Source organism: Leucopleurus acutus (assembly GCF_964270905.1).
Source record: "Leucopleurus acutus genome assembly, chromosome: 5".
Taxonomy (NCBI): domain Eukaryota; kingdom Metazoa; phylum Chordata; class Mammalia; order Artiodactyla; family Delphinidae; genus Leucopleurus; species Leucopleurus acutus.
The window spans coordinates 29,392,519-29,414,696 of NC_139147.1; the positions used below are offsets into that span (position 1 = coordinate 29,392,519).

Genomic DNA, 22,178 nt, shown 5'->3' on the forward strand with positions numbered 1-22,178 from the left:
GGTTTTAGAGTCCCATCCCAACCTCTACTCCTTCAGCCGAAGTCAGGTCCTTTCATTCCTTTCTCAAATATTTGCTTCTGTTTGCAAACAGTGGAGTCACTTAGACCTTCAAAGATGCTGCTTTCTCTTCCAGCAGCCACCTTGACTAAGATCGCGCTGGCTGAAGTTTCACACCATCCTGGGGTCTGATCTCAGCTCTCCCGACTGTGTGTGTGTGTGTGTGTGTGTGTGTGTGTGTGTGTGCGTGCGCGTCTGAATCTGTGCTGTCCCTGTGTGATTACGACAAAAACAGGGATCTAAGACACCAGTTCGCGTTTCAGGGTCTGGACAATCAGCTCTCCCCGCTTCCCCTCGCCGCCAGATTGGCCAGAAAACCTTCCCGCCTCCCGCACCTCCACCGGGAATCTTTACCTGCGCCTCGGGGCCTCGGGGGAGCCGCTGGTAGGAGCCGCTGGCGCTCCACCTCCCCAAGCTGGAAAACATGGTCCGCGCGGGCTCCCGGCGACGGGAAGCGGATAGAGGTCCGCGGCTGTCACCTCTCTTGGCTGGGGATGGTCAATTCGGCGCCTGGAAGGTGGGAGGACGCGAGCACTCAGCCCGGGAGTCAGCTGTCGCCCTACCCTCCACCCGCCCTTCCAGCGAGCGCCCTGGGCGGCGGCGGGGAACGGAGGGAGGACAGGGCGGGGCGGAGCGGGAAGAAGTGGGACCTTCTGCAGAGGCCAAAGATCTCTGCCTTTGGGGGAATTTGCACTTGACTCGGTAATTCTCACTTCTCAATTTCCAGGGTTGCTCTGTTAGAAAATGTGTCCCTTTATAATAGAAGCAGAAAGCTCTTTCTTCCTTGGGATGACATTTAGGTGTTTGCAAACAGTGTTAACAGCTGTCCCCTACAGAAAATTGTTAAGGACAACAGGTTTCAGTAGAATTTTACAGAGTGAACTAAACTGCAAGGGCTTTAAAATTAGAAACTAATGAAATGCTTCCCTTAGTATTACAAAATAATAACAGTATAGGGAATCTAAATTTTACTTTTCAAATTAATCATAAAGCTATGTAATAAATGGGAAAACTTCATAGTATAGGATTAGCAAAGAACTAAATGAAATACATGACATAAATGGGGATATGAAAATTAAGAAGAATAGCATTATGACTTTTAATAAATATTGATGGGACATGAACCTTGTATAAATAAGTATGGGTGTATGCAACAAATCACTTTCCATGAGATGTGTCTAATGGTCTAATGAAATAGTTTGTTTCAGTTCAGTAAGAAGGTGAAATAACAGAAGAGGGAGTAATTTTAAGAATTCTCTATAATGAGGATAAGGCCATGTGATAATTTTACAAGGATGGGTATTGTGTTTGTATTATGATTCAGGACCAAGGAACATTCTGTCTGCTTCTTGAAATTAATGTTAGAGGTAAATGGAAAGAATTGAGTATATAGGAAAAGAAAAGGCCAGCATCCTTGAGAAAGGCGTTCAAAAGATGTTACTTACCGGGAGTTTTAGCCTGCCCACAGAATGGGTCAAACTGAGGTACCATAAATGTCTACATGAGGATTAGACCAAACTATAGCTCATGGAATTAAAGTCCTGGGGAATATTTAGAACATTTATTTGGCTTTCTTCCTCCCTTCAGAGGGTATTTGTCTGGCCCCATGCAAAGAGGAAGTTGTAGATTTCACTTTAAAATAAATGTGTCTGTGAAGAATTGAGGTCGAAGTTCAGGACTTAGAAATTTTGTTTCATGTCTTCCAGAACTTTTCACAAATTCACATACCAATTTGGGGACATCTTTTACTCAGCAGCCTCAGCCTGAGGGGCCCTTTCTCCATCTGCACTTTTAAACTATTCACTCTGTGGATTCTTTGTGGAAAAGGCAAGGTGTTATAGAGATAGTTCCTGCTTTTTTCAGCTATAAGGAAAGAAGGAACTTGAAACTGAACCAGAGGGGGAAGCCAGGAAGAAGAAAAGGCCTGGAAATAGCTCAGGCTCCAAACTCAACATATGTCTACCTTCCTCCGATTGGAATTAATCCCCTCAGGAAAGGGCGGTTCTAGCAACTGGAAACAGACAGATTTTCATGAATACTCAGCTCTTTAAAGAGACCCAGCTCCTTGATTGGTGGGGAAAGAGGAATCCCTAAAGTAATGGAATAGATGAAGTTAGAAAGGCCTATAGGTGTGTTGGAGCTGGAGTGCTGGAGGCCCTACCCAAAGGGATTGAGGGAAACATCTCTGGCAGCCCCACAAAATTACATTTTAATCTCAAGCTTCCGCAAAAGGAGATACAAGATAAGACTATGCTAATGAAAAGGAGGGCATGAGTTTTGGGGTGTTTGTTTGTTTTTAAGAAAGAAATTACAGTTTTTATTGCTTCAGTGCTTAGTTAAGGAAAACTCAGTGAACTATTCAGATTTGTCTGAGGAACAGAAAATATTAAATAAAATGACCCTGGCATAAACAAACCTTATCACAAAATTAGCATTCTGATTCACTGAATTCTCATGCTAGCTGAATTGTGAAATAAATATTTCCTTTTGCAGAAAAAAAAACACACACAAAAATCATAGACAGGTAAGGAGTGGAATGTATTTTATGTCACTATATTCAATTTTTTAGGCCGCTGGAAAGATTCCTTAGTAGGGTTCTTACCTTTCCAGGGATTCTGCTCTACTTTACACGTTCTGCAGGCACTGTACCTCACCCTTTCTTGTTGAGGAGAGCCTCATAGATCAGGGTCAGAATCCCTGAGACTGATTAAAAGTAAAGCTGAAAGAAAGAGCTGGCTGTTTCCTATTGTTACCTGGGCATATGGTTGTCACCGTGGCAGAAAGGAGACAATTCTTTTCTTCAAGGTGATTGCAGGTTGTATCTTCATGGGAGGTGAGGGATGGAATAGACGTTATTTTCTTTGTTCTTGTTAACCTTGGTATTAAAATTGAATTCACAACTCTTCGGTTCTTGGCATACTATCATCATTTTGTTAAGGACCATTTTTATTTTATTTTATTTATATTTCCCCACCTTCCTATCCATTTTCCCCACCATAAGTCAACTGATCTGGAGTAACACATAAGTATCTTTTCAATTCAACTTCTACACATTTATTGAGACACTTCTTTATATTTAAAAACTCTATGGTGCTGTTTCACCTGTTTCAAATATATATACAAATGGTATTTTCCTACAAAGTTATTGCAATACACCTCCCTCCCTCCCCGCATATTTTTTCACTTAACATTATTTGTAGAGCATCTACCCACGTGAGGCTACTCACACATTGTTCCTGACTGCTGCGTGATGTTTTGTTCTATGCAAATACTGCAATTTCCAGGAACTCAGAATGTGATTGAGCACACAGGCTCCAAGGTAAGACTGCAGATGCAAGTCTGGCACCACCATTTACCAGCAAATCATTAACACCTCAGGGCTCACTTTCCCATTTATAAAATGGAATAGTACTGCCTTCCTCATAGGTTTGTTGTAAGCACTGTGTGATTTATTCATGTAATAAGTAAAGCATTTAGAACAGCAAGGGCACATGGTAAATATTGCATAAATTATTATGATGATTATTACTTAGCTAGTCACTTAGTGAACAATATGTAGGCTAACTCCAACTGTTTTCCCTCATGGTTAGTGCTGTAAGGACTCTCTTCAGGACTGATATTACATTTTTCTTAGATCAAGGGTTCTCAATTTTTGGACTCAGGACTTCTTCACATTCTTGAAAATTATTGACTACCCAAGTAACTTTTGTGTGTGTGGAGCAGCTCTACTGATATCTATGTTAGAAATTAAAATTTTAAGTGTAAAAATATTTATTAATTATTTAAAGATAACAATAATAAACCCATTACATGTTTTTGTAAATGCTAAAAATTAAAAACAAAGATTACAGGGTTCTCAGGATATATTCCAAATCCACCACATCACAGAGGAGGTGACCAAGTCAGGAGAAAGTTTGATGACTTTCCCAACATTACAGTCATAAGGAAAACTGAGGAAAAACATCCGATTTCCTTGAATCTTTTTTCCACTTTACCCATCTGATACCCTTTTATTTTGCCCCAAGTAGCTACTGATTTGCAAACATAAGAAAGAAGATGCAAAGTCTGCTCATTTTTACACTAACAAAGAGTAGCACAGTTTATTTGTGATTATTTTTGTTATGATCCTAAAGTTGTATCCACATGACTTGGCAAAAAAAGGAATTTCCAAATATTTTCCAAAAAATTTCTTCGGATCTCCACTGCATTTTGCTGAATGCTGTTCTTTACTTAACTAATATATTTCACACGCATTAATTTAGTACCTCTGTGTGCTAGGCATTCTGGAAGGTGCTAGAAATGTAATGAATCATTCCTGTCCTCGTCAAATTGTGCACTAGTGGGAGAGACCAAGAATAAACAAGTACACCAAAAATAAATAAATAAAAAACTACAAAATGTACAGTGCAATGAAGAAAATGAACAGGATGCAATATCAGAGAATAATGAACCAAGACAGGCACCTCCTTCCAGACTAGTTTGGTGAAGGCTCACAGGTTATGACACGATAAATACACTGTAGGGAGCCATAAAAATAGCTGGAGGCCAACTATTTCAGGTAAAGGAATACTATGGACGGAAGCCTGAATTCTTCTTTGTGTTTGTTTTTTCATACATTTTATTATGTGAATTACTTGAAAAATATAATCTTCCCATGACTAGGTGTTGCTATACCTGCAGCAGGACTGTATTCTTTATTTCTCCACCTTCCTTCCCCATCATCATCTGAAGCATTATTTGATTTGTAAGGAGGTAAATATGGGATAAAGTCCACATTTACTGTATTTAAATGAACATTTATTGAGCCTTCTCCCACATATCTGTATGGGATTCTTTCCGGACATTCTGTACATAACGCATTTCAAATAGATTTGAATATTTTTGCTCAAACTCGTGTAGGATGCTAGAACCGAGCCCGGGAGGACTTTAAAAACTGAGTAATAGCTAATATGTATAGTGCATTTATTACATGTCAAGTATATGCTAAGATACTTACATTCCATATCTAATGAAGTCTACAAAACCAAACCCATGCATTTTTGAGAAAACAAATAACTTGTAAAGCGTCCTATGGCCGATAAGCCAAGAGTTGACCAGAAGCAGTTTCACCATCAAGGTAGTCAGAAGGAAGGGAAACAGTGCACTCAAAACTCAAGAGCTGTGGTGGTTTATACGTACATTCATATTAACACAGCTAGGGAGGATGGTGTCAAAAGGGTTGGGGTTGTTACCATAAAGGAGGGTTCGAGGAGAAATACATTTTCTCACTGTGTAAACCCTGTCTTTCAAAGGCAGGGTGATGCCTGTGAATTAGGAATACTTTTCTGAATTTTCCATAGTTTAGGTGAATAGTCATTGAGTCATTCATCAGTTATTCATTGATTTTCTATTATGGGATAGGTACTGTGCTAGGTGCTGGGTAAAAGAAGTGTGGGGAAGTAAAATCCTGTCTCATAACACTTACAGTCTAGTGTGTCTGGGGGAAGACAATAAATAGATAAATGAGGAAATGTTTTGATGTCAGATGGGAATAAATGCTACTAGGAAGAAGAATGAGGGGAAGAGGAAAAGGAATATGGATGATGTTGTTGCATACAATGTTGTATGGTGATCAGCAAAAGACTCCCTGGAAAAGGGTCTTTCAGCAAACACCTGAGTAGAAAGAGGAACAAGGAATGTGGTATTTGGTAATATTCAAGGAAACCTTGACATGAAAACTTGCAAAACAGATGTCGACAGTTTGGAGAAAAGCTGGGACAACTGTGGGGCATTTTTCAGAATATCCACCTCACTATGGTCCTTGATGGCACAGTGGACGATATAGTGCAGACACAGAGGACCAAACAATCCTGATCCAAAGAAAGATTTATTAAAGTTGGATCTGAGTGTGAAGATGTTTTAGAAATATATCAGTTGACTTGGTTTGCTTCTATTTATCTTTTTTATGTAGGCACAATAGCGATACAATAAAACCACTGTCTAAAGTCTAAAGAAGCTCTCTAAAGAAGTATAAAATAACACATTTAATAGATAAGAGAACATTGTTTCATAGTTTCATTGGTAGTTTTATTGTTTTTTGGTTTTGTTTGTTTAAAAAGTATCATTTCAAAATAAGGTTAATATCGTTTAAGTACCTAGAAGTAGAAACAATAGAAACGCAGATGTAGAGAACGGAGTTGTGGACATGGGCGGTTGGGGGATGGTGAATAGGGAGATTAGGTTTGACATAAATACACTACCATGTGTAAAATAGATAGCTAGTGGGAACCTGCTGTATAGCACAGGGAGCTCAGCTCGGTGCTCTGTGATGACCTAGATGGGTGAGATGGGGGGCGTGGGACGGAGGTCCAAGAGGGAGGGGATATATGTATACATATAGCCAATTCACTTCGTTGTACAGCAGAAACTAACACAACATTGTAAAACAATTATACTCCAATAAAAAAAAAATCGTGTGTATTTAAAAGCTTGAAAAAAAAGTCACAACAGGTTGTGTACAATTTCTGCCTCTTTCCCTATCCCCTCCTGGGCCAACATTCTCCTACTTAGAATCACTATCAATCTTTATCTGTTAAAGAAAAGGTGGTGGTTATGACACAAGAATGTAATCATTATCTTCCCATTAACATTAACAAGATGAATTTATGGGACAAGGGTGAGCTATAGAAGAAAGTTTTATTAATTAGGCTGTAAAAATGGCATATTAATGAACAGAGAGAAATCAGAAAAGCTTTAGATTCTTCAGACTATGGAAGTGATTATCCTTAATCATAGTAAATTCCTACTAAAACATAGACACGGTTTCTCCCCCCCCTCCAGTGATTAGTTGGGAATTAATTTAAGGATTAATGAGAAAATTTTATTTTTATTCAAATTTGTAAAAAATGGAGGAGAAAGTGAAAATATATTATTTAATATGTTAAATTTATCCCTTTTTAATGAGCTGAAACAATCTAATTAAATCTCACATTAATTTGAATTTAAATGTCAATATACTTATGTATATTTGGAAATAATAATTATATTATGAATATATTAAGCAAATTACCTAAATGTATTATCTCCCAATTTTATGAATTGAACATAAAATATATTTTTTAAAAAAGCGAAGAAAAAAAATCACCAAAATTCCATAACCCCATGATGGTCACCCTATGTGTGATTTTCTGTGTAAGCACCATTATTGTAGTTAAGTGCATTTTACCAGGATTACATTTATGTTCTTCCTTTTGCTACAATGATTTCCTTTTGCTACATTATCTACATAATTATCACTTTAAAAAAATCAACCTACTATTCTATGGTGCTAATGCAGCAAACTTAATTAATGAAGTAATGTCGATTCTTCAAATTTTAGATTATTATCAAATTTTTACTGTCACAGAGGACCTAGTCATAAACCTCTTTGTGCAGAAAGTGTTTTTATCCACTTCTTTTTATTACTTCCTTGAAACAAATTACCAAGAATCATTAGTTCAGGAGGTTTAAAATTTTTGTTGGCTCTTGGTAACTTTTGGCAACATTATGTAAAAGTATACTACTAACATTGTTTCCAAGTCATATTTATTTCTAAATTGATTTATTTATTTCATCAATTCTGCAACTCTCCTCTAGTTCTATGGATAATGATTGTAATGGTGTAAACACCACTAACAATGATAAATTTATCTAGTTCAAAACATGCCAGGCACTATTCTAAGCACTTAGTATAGAATTGTAATGGAAAATTATAGATTTTTTATTTAAATATACTTGCATTTGATTACTTACTCTTTCACTAATTAGCACAGTGACCTTGGGTAAGTTACTTAACCTCTTTGAGATAAGCTTTCCCAGTCATACTATGCAAATAGTATTAAAAATCTTGCAGGATTTTTGAGAGGATTGGTTTTCTTAAGACTTGAATTTTTTTTTTTTATTTAACCCTTTAATCTGACTGGAATTTATTTCTGAACATGTTAAAATTTGTGTAACTTTTTTTTCTAAATTGTTAATTTTTCATAACATTGCTTATTAAATATTATCCCTTTGCCAATATTTAGTGATATTACTTCCTTATATTTAAATTGTCATATACAATTGTATGTTTATGAACTTTCTATTCTTTTTCACTGATATATTTTCATGCCAACACAATAATACTTTAGTGATTATTGCATCCAAATGTTTCATTCTTTAGCAGGCTATACTTTGCTTGCTAAACTCATGTTTTTTATTGTTCCAGTTTTTCAAAGCACTATTTCATGGTTTTGAAAATTTATTTTTACCAGAAAATTTTAGAATTATTTTCTTGAGTTTCAAAATAAGTGTATGGGGTGGGTTTTGTTAAATGCATTCATTAACTTCAGGAGTACCGATATCTTTTCAAAATAATCAAATTGTTAAGGCTTTGTGGATAGTTGCTCAATGTAAACAGGTGCAGCAGTCTCTGTAAATGAGACCGTTGGGGAGAAAGGGGCCCTCCAATGCTCCTATTAAAATCAGTCGGCTCTAATAAATGTTTTCACTAGAACAAAACCCATGTGTGATTGTATCTACAGAATTAACTGAAATATATTAAATCGGGTACCTTTTTTGAAATATACAGGATATGCATTCTAAACTATTCCAGTTAAGTATAAAATTTGCAATCATATTTTAATTATCAAGAGTATAAATATTGGTATATTGAACCAGAATGTGGCATTCATAAAAAAGCATGAGGAAATTAATTCTGACTAATGAATTAAATCCTGATTTAACTGAAATCCGTTTCAATTTAATTACATATGCCCTCAGTGTCATGCTATTTAAATGGAAGATAATAACATGGCATTTTATAAAGTTGATTTGCATGAAATATTTAAATAAGAAAAAGGACAAATGTATCTTAAATGAATGGCCCAAGTTATACAGTACAATTTTAATATTTTAGACAGCTGTTCACAAAATTTAAATTTGTTAAATAATAGTAATGATAATTAATATTATTAGCATTCATTTAGTGCTTCCTACATGGCAGGCATGTTCTAAGTGCTTTCTTTGTATTCATGTTATCTCAGAGTAAACTTATGAGGAAGAAATTATATGATCCTCATTTTATAATTGAGGAAACTGAGGCACAGAAAAATCTAAGAACATTGCTCCAAATTATACAGAGTGAGTGTTTGAACCTGCGTTGTTCTCCAGAGACTGTGCTTTCAACCATTTTGCCCAGAACAGTTAAATCCTCTATATAGTCTATCTTTCTTCAACTTTGCCTAGCAATTGCTTTTGATTATCTATAGATTTGTAAATTTTAGCTGAAATCCTTTACAATATTTTGACTATTTATTTCAGCTGATGAGGGATTCCTAGAAAAGATCAAACAAGGCTTAATAAGTGTTCTTGTTCAGGATTAAAGGCTAATCAGAGAACCAAAACAGTGAGCATACAGAATGGATTAAAAATAGAGCACAGCTTTCAAATATGACTTTTCAATTAAAAGTATGACATATGACTATAAAGTATTGCCCTTTTGCCCACAGAACACTTTCTGATTTAATTTCAAGACTATTTTATGATTCTATAAAAATTGTATCAGTAGAGGTCTATAAAAGATGTAAGGTATTGGTTTGACCTTTATTCTTTCTACACCAAAAGTAAAATAAGCAATTACATTCAGCTCCTATATAGAAGCGGGGGCTGTCCAGCTCTAGCATTAACAATTGCAAATTCAGCCTTTACCTTTCTCTGGCCAAGGATGGCTGGTCGGGAGCAAATCATCAGCCAATAGGAGTCCCCCAAGTCAACTATATATGTTGCTTGAGCACCATCTTCTGGACACTTTAAATAGCAACCAATTTGGGAACACTAAGATACCAGAGCAACGTTTGAATTCCAAATATACTTCCCTTTATGCCCCTGTGTAGTAGCAATCCATTTCCACTAGCTCTTCAGAATTAATTGCCCAGGCAGAACATTCACCTCCTTCTTTGCCTACTGATTCGCTGGGATGAGGCGCTTCAAGTGGCCAGGTGGCAGGCTAAACTTCCTAATTTAATGGAACCATATTACTGGGTCTCCTGGTGGAATAATTCCTCCCTTGGGAACCAAGACCACTAAACTAGCAGAACCACAAATCCTGAGGTCCCTAAGGGCTCTGACACAGCTACTTAACTCTGCCATTGTAGTGTGAAAGCAACCATAGACAATGGTGTGGCTGTATTATTACAATAAAAGTTTATTTAACAAATAAGCAGCAAGATGAATGTGGCCTGTGGTTCATAGTTTACCAACCCCTGATATATATATGATACATCTCATATATATATATCTCCCTGATTTTTTGGCAGATAGATACAGATACATTTAGAGATAGAGATAAACATGATAGATATAGAAATAAATTTCTAGTAATAAGGAGCGTCTACTTGGCTGCTGAGACTGTTTTATCTGCCACCATGAACCAATAACCCTTAAAAGCCCTGTGCTAATCTTTTTCTTAATAACTGTGGTGTGTGTACACGTCTGTGTGTGTGTATGCATGTTAATCTAAAATCTTCTGTGATAACTAAACTTATCCTGCTACTTAAGATTGTAAGATTGATTCAAATCCCAAATCCACATCTTATGAAATATTCAAGGGTCTCCCTAAGACTTCTGGGAATACCCAGCATAGTCTTAGTCAGTGTCATCTTTACTTTCAAACTCCTACTTTAACTAAATTAGAACAAATAATTTATTGCCACTTCTCCACGACTTGTTAACTCAAACAGTGAACTCAGAGTTTTCCTTATTTTCTACACACACACACACACACACACACACACACACACACTTCACACACACACACTTTACTGAAGGCCTTATCTGGCATATCTGACTTTACTGATGTTCTGGACAGATGACCTAGGTTGACCTAGACAGCAAAGTAAGAATTTGAAATTGAACATTAAACATTATCTCATGGTGCTTTCCACCAACAAAGGGTCCAGTCTCACGGCATTTTAATCAGCTCTCTCCCACACCATCCTATTCTGACACATTTTATTTTGTATTTTATATTTTATTTTACATTAACACAGTTCTGACACATTTTATTTTCCCAACTTCCTGCTAACTATTGCCCTCTAGTGGCTTCTCAAGGTGTTTTCCTAAACACAGACTTCTCACACCTAAAAAGAACTCGGGTGTCAGCTGTTCAGATCAACTCATCTTTAAACATTTCGCTTGCAATAGACCAAACCAGTATTCAGCATAGTCTTTATATAACTTTACTTTGTAACTCATTTAAGTTATTGAGTAATAATTAGGAAGATATTATTTCTCCACATAATTTGCCAAAATATGGCATCTCTGATAATAAATGATCTGTCAATGAACAATATCAAAAAAAGATATCTTCCAATAGGGTAATTCACTCGGCCACATTTCATAGTAGTTAATCTTATTTTGTGTAACACAAGAAATAATGAAAATTAGAAGGCTTAAAGGAACCATATTGACGTGTTTGTTGTTTTTGTTTTGTTTAATGGTACTGGCAACTGGATTTACTACCCATCTATAAAATTCTGTGGGCCAGAATACTATGTTTTAGTCTCAATGATCAGATCTCAGCCAAATACCTTTATAGACACTTGTGTGATTAAAAATATCTTTTGAAAGAAAGCTGTTCATTGTCACATTGTTCATTGTCCTTTGATACAACTCAGGTGGGCTCCCTGCCTGAAAGGGAATGTAGAGAGGACTCCTTATTTCTTGGAGCAGAGCTGTAACCTTGGCTTTTCTCCTGCTAGTCTTCAAAACAATCAAATATGTCAAGTATCTGCAGTTAAGACACATTATAGGCGCTTGTGAACAAGAGATCAGTATTCAGGAGTAAGCTCAGAGATGGAATATGAACTCAGGTATGATTCACAGAGGTCATGATGAGATATTTTTGACAAAGAGCACAGTGAGAGAAGAGCAAAGGGTCAAGGAGATTTATTGATCAGTCCTAAGATATACTGATTGCCCTTGACTATGCACCTTTTACTAGAAGCTCAATGTCTAAAATTTCTTGAGTTAAGACTCTCAGAGTGAAGTTTGATTTTGCTTAATATTTAGTTGACTACTTATCACGCTTTACTGGATTTGGTAATTCAGACCAAAAAAAAAAAAAAATCCTCCACACAGGATTAGTGGGATTAATAGCCAAACTCTGTCTTTAATGATACTAACAGAACCCCAGGGAAGTGCCAATGGTTGGAACTCAAGACGAGGAGTCCTATTCTCTGGAAGTAGTTTTCAGTTTGCCCTTATCGTTCTTGGGACTGGAATGATTTTCTCAGCCTTCCTTTGACATCTGCTGGGTAGGATCAGTGACTCTGTATAATGATTCTATATTCATGAGTGCCATCTATCTTTTCAGAAAGTTCTATGATTATAATAGTACAACTCTTAGACACGTAAGGTGTAATCTTTCTCTTTTCTATTTCTCATTGCAAAAATGAATTTTGTAAGTGATTTTAGGTATTACTATCTCCATGGTAGCAAAGGGGGTGATGAATCAAAACATTCATGTTTTCTTTGCATAGAGAAAACTGGAGAATAAAGTAAGGTGTCCCTACATCATCACTGCACTCTGGGATATCCAGATAGTTACCCTAGATTATGTTAAAAAGAATTTTAATTTACTATTTGTGCTGTGTCACATTGTAACAATCTGACTATGCTAGTTAGATAATGGGTAAACAATTTAAGGGAATGAGATACATTTCTCTTTTCCTGATTATGTTTTCTAGGGTGAAAAATATTAAAATTCATCCTTGCACTTGAATTGGAGTATAAATTATCTGTCTCAATAGATAAACACAGGCATAGAAATATGGAAAACTAAACACAGTTATAGTATAGCCTTGTACATATTAATATTGAAAGCTATTAAATTGTGCCGCTGTGTTGAATGTTTTTTCATTTTCGTGCAACAGAACTTTGCTTTTGCTTTTAAGAACTGAGAAAACATCAGTCCTTTTCCACACACCCTCTCATGATTACATGTCAAATTCTTAAATTAAATATGGCATGTTAGATTTTTTTGTGGTCCAGAGGGTAAAAAATATGTACTAAACATTTGTAAGATATCTAGGACATTCTTAGTTGCTTTATCCTTAACATGTGGAAAAGATTATTGTTTCCCACTCTGTGTATAAATAAACTAAGAAGAGAAATTGTACAAAGTTTTATTGCTGCATGTTTCTATATTTGATTTGAACTGGACATAGATTTCAGATATCCAGTTTCTTGAAGAAATATTAAGGATCTGTTCTATAGGGAATTTAAGATGACTAGTACATGGTAATTTATGAAAATGTCCTAAGTAACAATATAAGTCAATTTAATTGCATATGTTCCTACAGTAAAATTGTTTTTCATGGCATCCTGACTTAAGTACCTAAGTATTAGTAAACAATGATATCTTCAGATGAATGGTAAGAACAATGAATACACAGTCCATTTGATTCAAAGTTACTATTTATCTCCCTTAGAAGCTATGGTGAAGGAACAGATGAACTTGCTTTCATGATATGACTGCCATTAAGAGAAGTAATCAAGACTAATGCGATTTTTTTTATAAGATGTTTACTCTTTCCGTTTAAATTAATTGTGCCCCAGCAAGTATTTAAATGCTTTTCTTAGTAAAAGATAAAGTAAATGGCAGAAAATATCAGTAGTTTAAATTTTGAAAACATAATCAATCTTTTATACAGTATTTTTCCCCACCCGGTTGCTTTGGTTTCCTTTTTACATCTCATGAATAAAAAGCATCTAGTTAATGATCTCTTGTCTTTTGAGAAAATGGCTATAATTAATTTGCCTCACTCAACTTCTAACTCAGATAACCGATTCTAGAAACAGAAGAAAATAAAAACTCACAACAGCCATGGTAGTAAACCTAACTGAATTTGGGAACATTTTCTACAAACTGCCAGGATGATAGAAATGAGAAACCAATTAGCTCAGTGATGGGAAGCAGTAAGCTATTCTCTCTGCATCCTCTGCCATTTTCTTCTTGTTTCAGAACCTGAAGATCTTTATCAAATAGAAAAATTGACAGCTATTCTTCTACTTCCTAGATGCTACCTTATGATGTCAATGTCTACAACCCAACTCAACTTTTTCTACATCTAATTAGAGACCAAAATTTCTGTAATACTAGTCGGATAGAACCAGAGGCCACCCAAAACTGAGACTGATGGTGGCAGCTTACTATCTTCTGCAAGATGTAATGCACACAAATAAGTATTAGAAAGAGGGATGGGGTCGGGAAGACCTCCGGTCATGGTACACACTGAGGGTTCTACAGATCCATGTGCATTATTCATTCAGAACATTAAAAACCCAGGTGGTGAGTATAGAAAGGGCTCATTTCATTCCTGCAGGATCCAAATAGATAAAAGCCTTCTAAGTAATGAAAGAGCATATGAAATCAGCACATGCTCCTGAAACAGTGTTCTGGATAAAGTCCCAATAAAAGAATGGGACTTGCACCCAAGTTGGATCACAATGGACATAAACTCATTCCTCGGTCCTTGTGATGTGGTAATCACTGTGCCTGGTGAGAGTTCTCCTTATTTAGGACTGAGTACATTTTTAAAAGAGGGAAATTAAAATGTATGATAAAGCAACAGAAAAGAAGTCTTTGTGAAATTTCAGAGAAAGAGGAGACTCCAAAAATGATTTACTTTAAGACATATAACGATCACCATGTTAATTCTCCTCAGGACACAAGGTGTTTCCACATTAATTAAGCATGGCAGAAGACCACAAAGAAAGAGCAGGTTGGCATGAAGGTGAGTTAGACATGATAAAAAGGAGATGGGTGAGAAAAAGAGTGACTTAATATATTCCATAAGTGAAAAAGAGCCAAATTGGAAGAAGAGTACAGCATATTCCAGGTAAAGTCAATGATAATAAATTCACACCTTAAGATATCCTGTGAACGAAAAGGAATTAACACCTTGAACATACCTTCATATTTTAAGAAACAGAATGGTAAATAGAAAAATTCTAGAAGTATCAAGGCAGGATAACTAAGTTGCTTACAAAGAATGAAAGAATATTTTTACCGGTCTCTGAGTTCATCTTTGGAAAGTTTTTTTTCCCATATTCATTGGCAATTTACTTTTCTTGTTTTGTGAATCACTGGTTAATATTATTTACTATTTTTAAAACTAAAAGATTTTAGTTTCACAACTGATTCATAAATGTTGGTTCTTATTGTAAAATTCAAACACTGTAGAAGTATAAAGGAAAAAATAAAAGTCTCTTGTATCTCTCAACCTTCATCATAACTCCTCTGAGCAAATCTGGCCACTTTCAACTAATGCAATAGGAGGACTAAAAGAGCTCATCCTTCTCAATCTATTAACTCCTAGAAATGTAAGTCATTAAATAAAGTCATTAACAATCAGCAGTTTATACAGAGATGTGTAGTACAGCATTATCTATGTTAGTGAAAAACTTTTCAAATTCCTAACAATAAAGTAATGAAGCAATACTATGAAATGTGAGTTTCTCTAGTTTGTATTAGCTCAGGGTTTAAAATGTGATCATATGAGCTCTAGTCTCTATCTTGCTCTTGCCCACACCTGTTAATGGAGAGACAGGAGTTGGTCTGTGAAGAGCAGAATTCTTGAAGTTGAAATATGGAGTGGTTACATTTTTTGGTAATGAGTCAAAATCTAAGATATGACCACAGGAGTGAGTGTATGAGGTAGGGCAAGAGTTGAGATCCTTAGAGGAGAGTTCAGGAAACTAAGGAACCAGGGCTTTGGAAGGATCAGCTAGGTGTACATTGAAATCACTGAGAATTTTGGCAGGAACAGCATTGAAGAGATGGACAGTAAGCCAGGAGTGAAGTTGGACAGGAATAAAGACGCAGATGTAGAGAATGGACTTGAGGACACGGGGAGGGGGAAGGGTAAGCTGGGACGAAGTGAGAGATTAGCACTTACATATATACACTACCAAATGTAAAATAGATAGCTGGTGGGAAGCAGCTGCACTGCATAGGGAGATCAGCTCAGTGCTTTGTGACCACCTAGAGGGGTGGGATAGGGAAGGTGGGAGGGAGGAAGACGCAAGAGGGAGGGGATATGGGGATATATGTTTATATATAGCTGACTCACTCTGTTATAAAGCAGAAACTAACACACCATTGTAAAGCAGTTATACTCCAATAAAGATGTTAAAAAAAAAAAGTGAGAGCACTGCAAATGATGCAATGAGAAGGCATGGCTGGTGATGTATCGTGATAGAGGGAAGAAGGGAGAGTGATCTTGAAGTGGCAATGCTGAGCAAACAGCCAGCCACCCCTCCTCCAGGCTGAGCAGTGTTCGGTGGATGCCTCCACCAGAGAGGGCTGCAAGGGAGCCAGTGTCCTCAGAGGAGAACTTAGTTTCAGTTAGAGCAGGTAGTTAAGGGAACAGGTTAAGGATACAGGGGGTTTTTCTACCGAATGACTATGAGTTCTAAAAGCACAGCAGGAAGGTTCAGGGAGTGAGAAGGAGAGGAACGTGAATAAGAGGAGGGATGTTCAGATGCCTCATGGTCCCTATAGTCTGGGAGAGGAGGGATGACCTGATGTGTTTTTTTGTAGCAACTGAAAGAAATCCAGATGGATACCATAATAAGAATCGTCTTAATGGGCTCAGGGGAAATGGTGATGGAGGATCTGTGAGCACCAGGGTTGGTGGCAGGGAGAGAGAGAGTGATGAGGCTCTCGCCAGAGCATCACAGATATGGAGTCCTCCTTTATTCTCACTGAGGAGGCCAGAGGAGGGGACATCTTGCCAGTATACAGCTGTCCCTTTGGATGGAACCCCCAATAATCCAGTCTACTGAGGGATCTAGCACTCTGATTTAACAATGAAAGAGCTATAGATTCCAGATTCTTATTTATAGAATACCTTATACTCTATACTTTCTTATACCTAGATTCTTATTTAATGGTTCTAGGAAATACTGGGGGGCCTAATACCACTTAGATGTTTAGAGTTAGGAAGCCTGAGAATGACACGGCTGGATCTGCTGTGAAGCCTGAGAATGACACGGCTGGTCACTGTGAAGAAACAGGGTGGATTTGGAAAGAAGATGGGAAGAGACTATTTTGTCTCCTTGAATGAAATGTAAAGAAACGAAAGGCATTTAGTGACATAAACAGAGCTTTTGTAATCTACTTGAGCTGAGAAGATTAAACTGGGTTTGAAGTTTTCTAGGTTATGTGGCTTTGTGGTAGCCACAGTTTAGGTGTGACAAAGGAAGTCCGAGAGACAGTTACACAGATGGCCAGCTCAGAGAGGAACCAAAAGCCAAAAATAAGCAGAATATGCAAATTCTTAGAATAGTTTTAATGCAAGTTCTTTCCCAAGACTTTTTAAGACCAGGTTTTAAAATATCTGTTTGTGGGGCTTCCCTGGTGGCGCAGTGGTTGAGAGTCCGCCTGCCAATGCAGGGGACACGGGTTCGTGCCCCGGTCCAGGAAGATCCCACATGCCGCGGAGCAGCTGGGCCTGTGAGCCATGGCCACTGAGTATGCGCATAAGGAGCCTGTGCTCCGCAACGGGAGAGGCCACCACAGTGACAGGCCCGCCGACCGCAAAAAAAAAAAAAAAAAAAAAAAATCTGTTTATGGATACAGCATATGATTAAATTGGATTTTTTATGGTTAAAATGAAATGAGCAGTAAAAATTTTACAGATTACTCTCAGGATTAAAGCTCTGTAATTTTACTCACTCTCTAACCATAAGGAGGGAGAGGTGTCACGCTGATCTAAACTTCCCCGTTAACAAATATGCTGAAAAAATATTAAAGGCAGGCTGACTTGCAGAAATGCATTTAAATTGTTCAGCGAGCACATGGAAAGTTATTTGCGTTGGTTAATGGAAGATGACACACACACACACAAAAAATCAGTTCTTTCCTTTCCATCTCACTGGTATTTAAAAGCAAACAAAACCAATCTGATTGCATTAAAATTCTGAAAGTTGGGCTTGGCAGAAATACTTTAGAGAGGAATGAGGAAATATCCCTCTACATCTCTGCCTGAATTCCAAAGATGTCTGAAGAAAAAGGAGTGGCAGATGGAGGCCAAAACATAACACTTTTTATTAATAAGGCGTGGTGGGAAGATGCAGTGGAGAATTAGATCCAAATGGTCCCAATAATCGGACTCTAAAATCCCAAAAGTTTACTAACGTAGGAAAGGTTGTGTTGGTAAACTCTCTGGTATGAGGAACAGAGAATTACTACACCTTGAGGCCAAGTGACCACTAAGGAGACCAAGGGAAAGAGCAGTGCTTTTTTTTTCCATTTTAAAATGATACGAGTTTTTTTTCCATATCCCAGCTGCTGTACATTGAGATGTCTCACACTGAATGTCATTCCAGGTATCTACGGCAGAGCAATAAACTACCCCAAAACTAAGTGGCTAAAAACAAAACATTTTGTTATATTTCATGATTCTGTGGGTCAGAAATCAAAACAGGGCTCAGCTATAAAATTCTTCTGGCTCCCCAGGGTCATTTGGGGGTATTCAGCTGATGGGCTGATACAGAAGTCCAAAATGGATTCACTCACATGCCTGTCTTAGCACAGATTGATGGAAGACTGGGTGCAACTCTGCTCTTCTATCTCTCCATGCAGTCTCAGGACCTCTCCACATGGTTCCTCCAGCTGAACTTCTTACATGGAGACTCAAGACTCCAAAGGTGAATATTCGAGATACAGGAAATGGAAATGTTAGTCTGTTAAGAGTTGGACCCAGAATCTAGCGTCTCATCATTTTAGCCACATTCTATTTGCAAAGAAGTCAAAGAGTCCACTCAGATTCAATCAGCATGGTAGTTTGCCTGCCCTTTGACTACACAGAAAATACATTCAGCCCTTCCCATGACCCCTCTGAGTTCTCACTGCACTACAGCAACACGCTTAGGCCAGGTGCCAGGTGTGGACGAGCCTCCTTGCTCTTGGGGCTTGATTCCTCTCTATCTGATGAGCTATGAACTAAAGAGACACGTTTGTCTACCACCACACAATGGTGAGATAAAATAAGAGCAGTAGGAAACTCAGTTCAAATAAGGAGGGAATGAGAGGCATAGTGGTTACTGAAATCTAGGCTCAGGGACAGTTTTGCTCCCTGGGAATGATTCACCTCTGCTATTGGCATTGCCTTTTAGCTCTTGGTTCTGCTTTTTAGGTCCTTATCTATATGTACTGATCAATTTTTTTTGTAACCAAGTGACCTCCTCAGCCTGCTTCTTGTCCATAGTAGGTTGGGGAGGTCCAAAGACTCCTTTGTATTTTGTATTGTACTTTTAAAATCCATGCCATTAGCATAAACCACTCACAAATTTTTTTTTTTTTTTTTTTTTAACTGAGACAGGCCCTTTTCTACCTCAGGCAGAGAGTAAGGCTGCTGTGGGGCAACATCTATAAGATCCTTTAGAGTCCTAGGAGTCATGCGATGACATTTTTTGGGGTCTCAACAAGGGGATTTAGAGCAGCCACACATTTACAGTCTTTACTGTGAGTTTCTTTCAGTGCATTGGATTTTATATTTGCTGAGGCTATTTCTTTCTTTGAGAATTTTTTTGGGAATAACTAGGGATGAAAAACCATTTTATTTTCAAACCTGACAATCCCTGGATTCTTTGTATTTCCTCTAAATTCTTAAAGTCTAAGTGAAAATGGTACAATTCTTTCTTTAGTTTCTCTTTCTTTTCCCATCCCCCTTTCATTTTGTATTTAATCATAGAAAGAAGTCTGTTGGAATTTTCCACGTTCTATAAATTTCTCCAGCTAGATCAGCGAGTTCATTAAATATTTATTTTGCACATTATGACTGGGAGCTATGTTACCAAACTTTCCAATAAAAATTTTCTTACTGTTTTTCAAATTTTCACTGTCTTCTGTAGACTCTTCAACTTTAACGAATCATCTTGGGAAGACCCTTCCAGCTTCGGCCAGCTGCCCTCTTCCTGCCATGCTGTCCCAAAGACAGGGGCAGTTGTTTTAGGTTTTTGTTATGACAGCATTTCTATTTTAGGCACCAGATTTTGTAGGATGCAACCAAGGAAGAAGAACTACTATGAGTGATAAGGAATGGGGATTTATTCTAGGGATTAAAACTTGCACTATCATTGAACCTGGTGGAGAAGTCTTGGAAGAGTGTTACCTCTGCATCCAGTAGCCAGCCTGAAGTTGCTATAGATCATTACGGCCAGGAGTAGAGAAAACAAAAAGGGGGATGTGAAAGTGGGGTGACCAAGGACAAACTGGAACCTATGTTTATTTCTTAGAATTTCCAACCAGGATGATGTGAGTGACTGCAGAAGCAGCTGACGCTTCACACAGAACTAAACACACGCCTGCCCCAGGACTCAGAAAAACTGAACAAGGAGACCCCTGGGATATTGAGGAGCTGTGGGCTTGAACGTGAACCTGCAGAACAGTAACAGTGCGGCAGTGGGCTGCAACAGTGTCTGATGTCCCACACGCAACTTCAAAGTCTAATTGTTGCTGCTTCCATATTTCCTTCCAGATACAGTTTTCCATATGCCTAACCTGACTGGAATTACAGAGACAAGAATTCTGGGAAATGTAGTTCCAGTTCAGCTAAATTGACACAGGACAATTTCACTGAAAATGGGTGTAAGTCCTTCAAGGTGAGTTCATTCCCACCAAGTCTCTGATGTACCTCAACTTTGAAAGAGTTCAAGAGTTAATAGGAAGCTCATAAATATTCCAGCACTGACCAAACCCTCAGCAAATTTAGAAAAAAGCCAATTCCTAGCCATGAGGACTATTATTATAGAACTCAATATTTAGCATTGCCAAAGTCTATTGCAAGAGACTTAGCTGCAAATGAGTAGCGATGGGTAGATGGGACGATGGGTAGGGCATCCTGGTTTCAGCTCTGACAGAATGCTAGTGCTATCCATTTAATACCAGATAGTCGATGCTCACTGTATAGATACATAAATTGTAAACCTCAACTCATTCCTGTAGGAGGGTTATTTTGGTACAAGCATTTAACACATTTCTGGGTAAAGTCCACAAAGACATACCCCTTTTTTTTCCAAAGTGGCAATCAAAACATTGCTAATGTCTTAGAAAGTGTGGACATTTGCAAAGTTGGAAGCTTTTCTTTGCAATCTGGAAAACCCTCTTCATTTTCACTTCCTTGCTCTTTATTGCTGTATTAAAGGGGAGCTTTGTCAGGTAATGTGGACTCCACACGTGGGAAGGTATTTTTAGCCTTGTTGCTTCTACCATTTGTTGTAGAATTGCTTAGACCTACAAAGTCTTCCTGCTTTCACATTTGTTTCAGCTAGAGAAAACTTCCTCTGAAGATTTCTCAGTTGAAGCTGCTGTTGATGTTTCTGGTGTTCATGTACCTAACAGCCCAGAGAGAACAGATAACTCTGTCAGTCTCTCCTCCACTTCTGAATTCCATAACTTTCATGTACATGTTCATTTAAGACAGAATATTTGCATGTCCACCTGTAATAACTACACCATCCTGTTATAACTCTAGTACTTCCTGCTCTTGAGCTGGAGGTCATGTTATATGAATTCCAGATTAGCCTTTTCCTGGTTTCTGGATGCTAAAAGGCTATACCATTGAAGGTCTCTCTGTGGGGAAACACTTGTCTTACATAGATATAAATATTCAAGGACTTGGGGATGTTTAGTCCTTTTAAAGTATTATGTGTCAATACCACTGGAACTAGGGTTGGCACATTTTTATAATAGGAAGAGAACTTGAAGAAAAAAAAGTTTCATGTTACAAGAGCTACCAATTGAACAAAGAAGAGAGAAGAAAAAATAAAGCAATATTAGATTGCTCACTTTCCCTTATAATTTATTTCTAATGACACAGTCATATAAACGTTCAAAAATATTGATTTTGTTTTATCCTTTTCACCCTGAATAGAGACTACTTAAAACTGGAATGACTGATAAAATGTAAATTACATTGACACAAGAGGGCAGCCTTCTCATATATATTTTCAAAATAAATTGCCGGGACTTCAAAAAATTCTGTAGATATTTTAACTCACATTAGAAAAGAAGGAAAAAAGGAATCCTAAGCAAAATTAACCCTTCAAGGTGATTA

General features: G+C 37.4%; 1 protein-coding gene across 1 annotated transcript in view; it reads right to left on the reverse strand.

Moving 5' to 3' along the window:
- The window catches only part of LOC309962411 (multidrug resistance-associated protein 1-like), a gene marked incomplete at its 5' end in the record, with an annotated part of 84,247 nt that extends 83,764 nt beyond the window's left edge, over positions 1–483 (reverse strand). Inside the window, one exon of the mRNA XM_082840253.1 lies at positions 412–483. Within this exon, the coding sequence (XP_082696379.1) occupies positions 412–483 (72 nt within the window). The remainder of the gene's footprint in view (positions 1–411) is intronic.
- Positions 484–22,178: the final 21,695 nt, after the last annotated feature.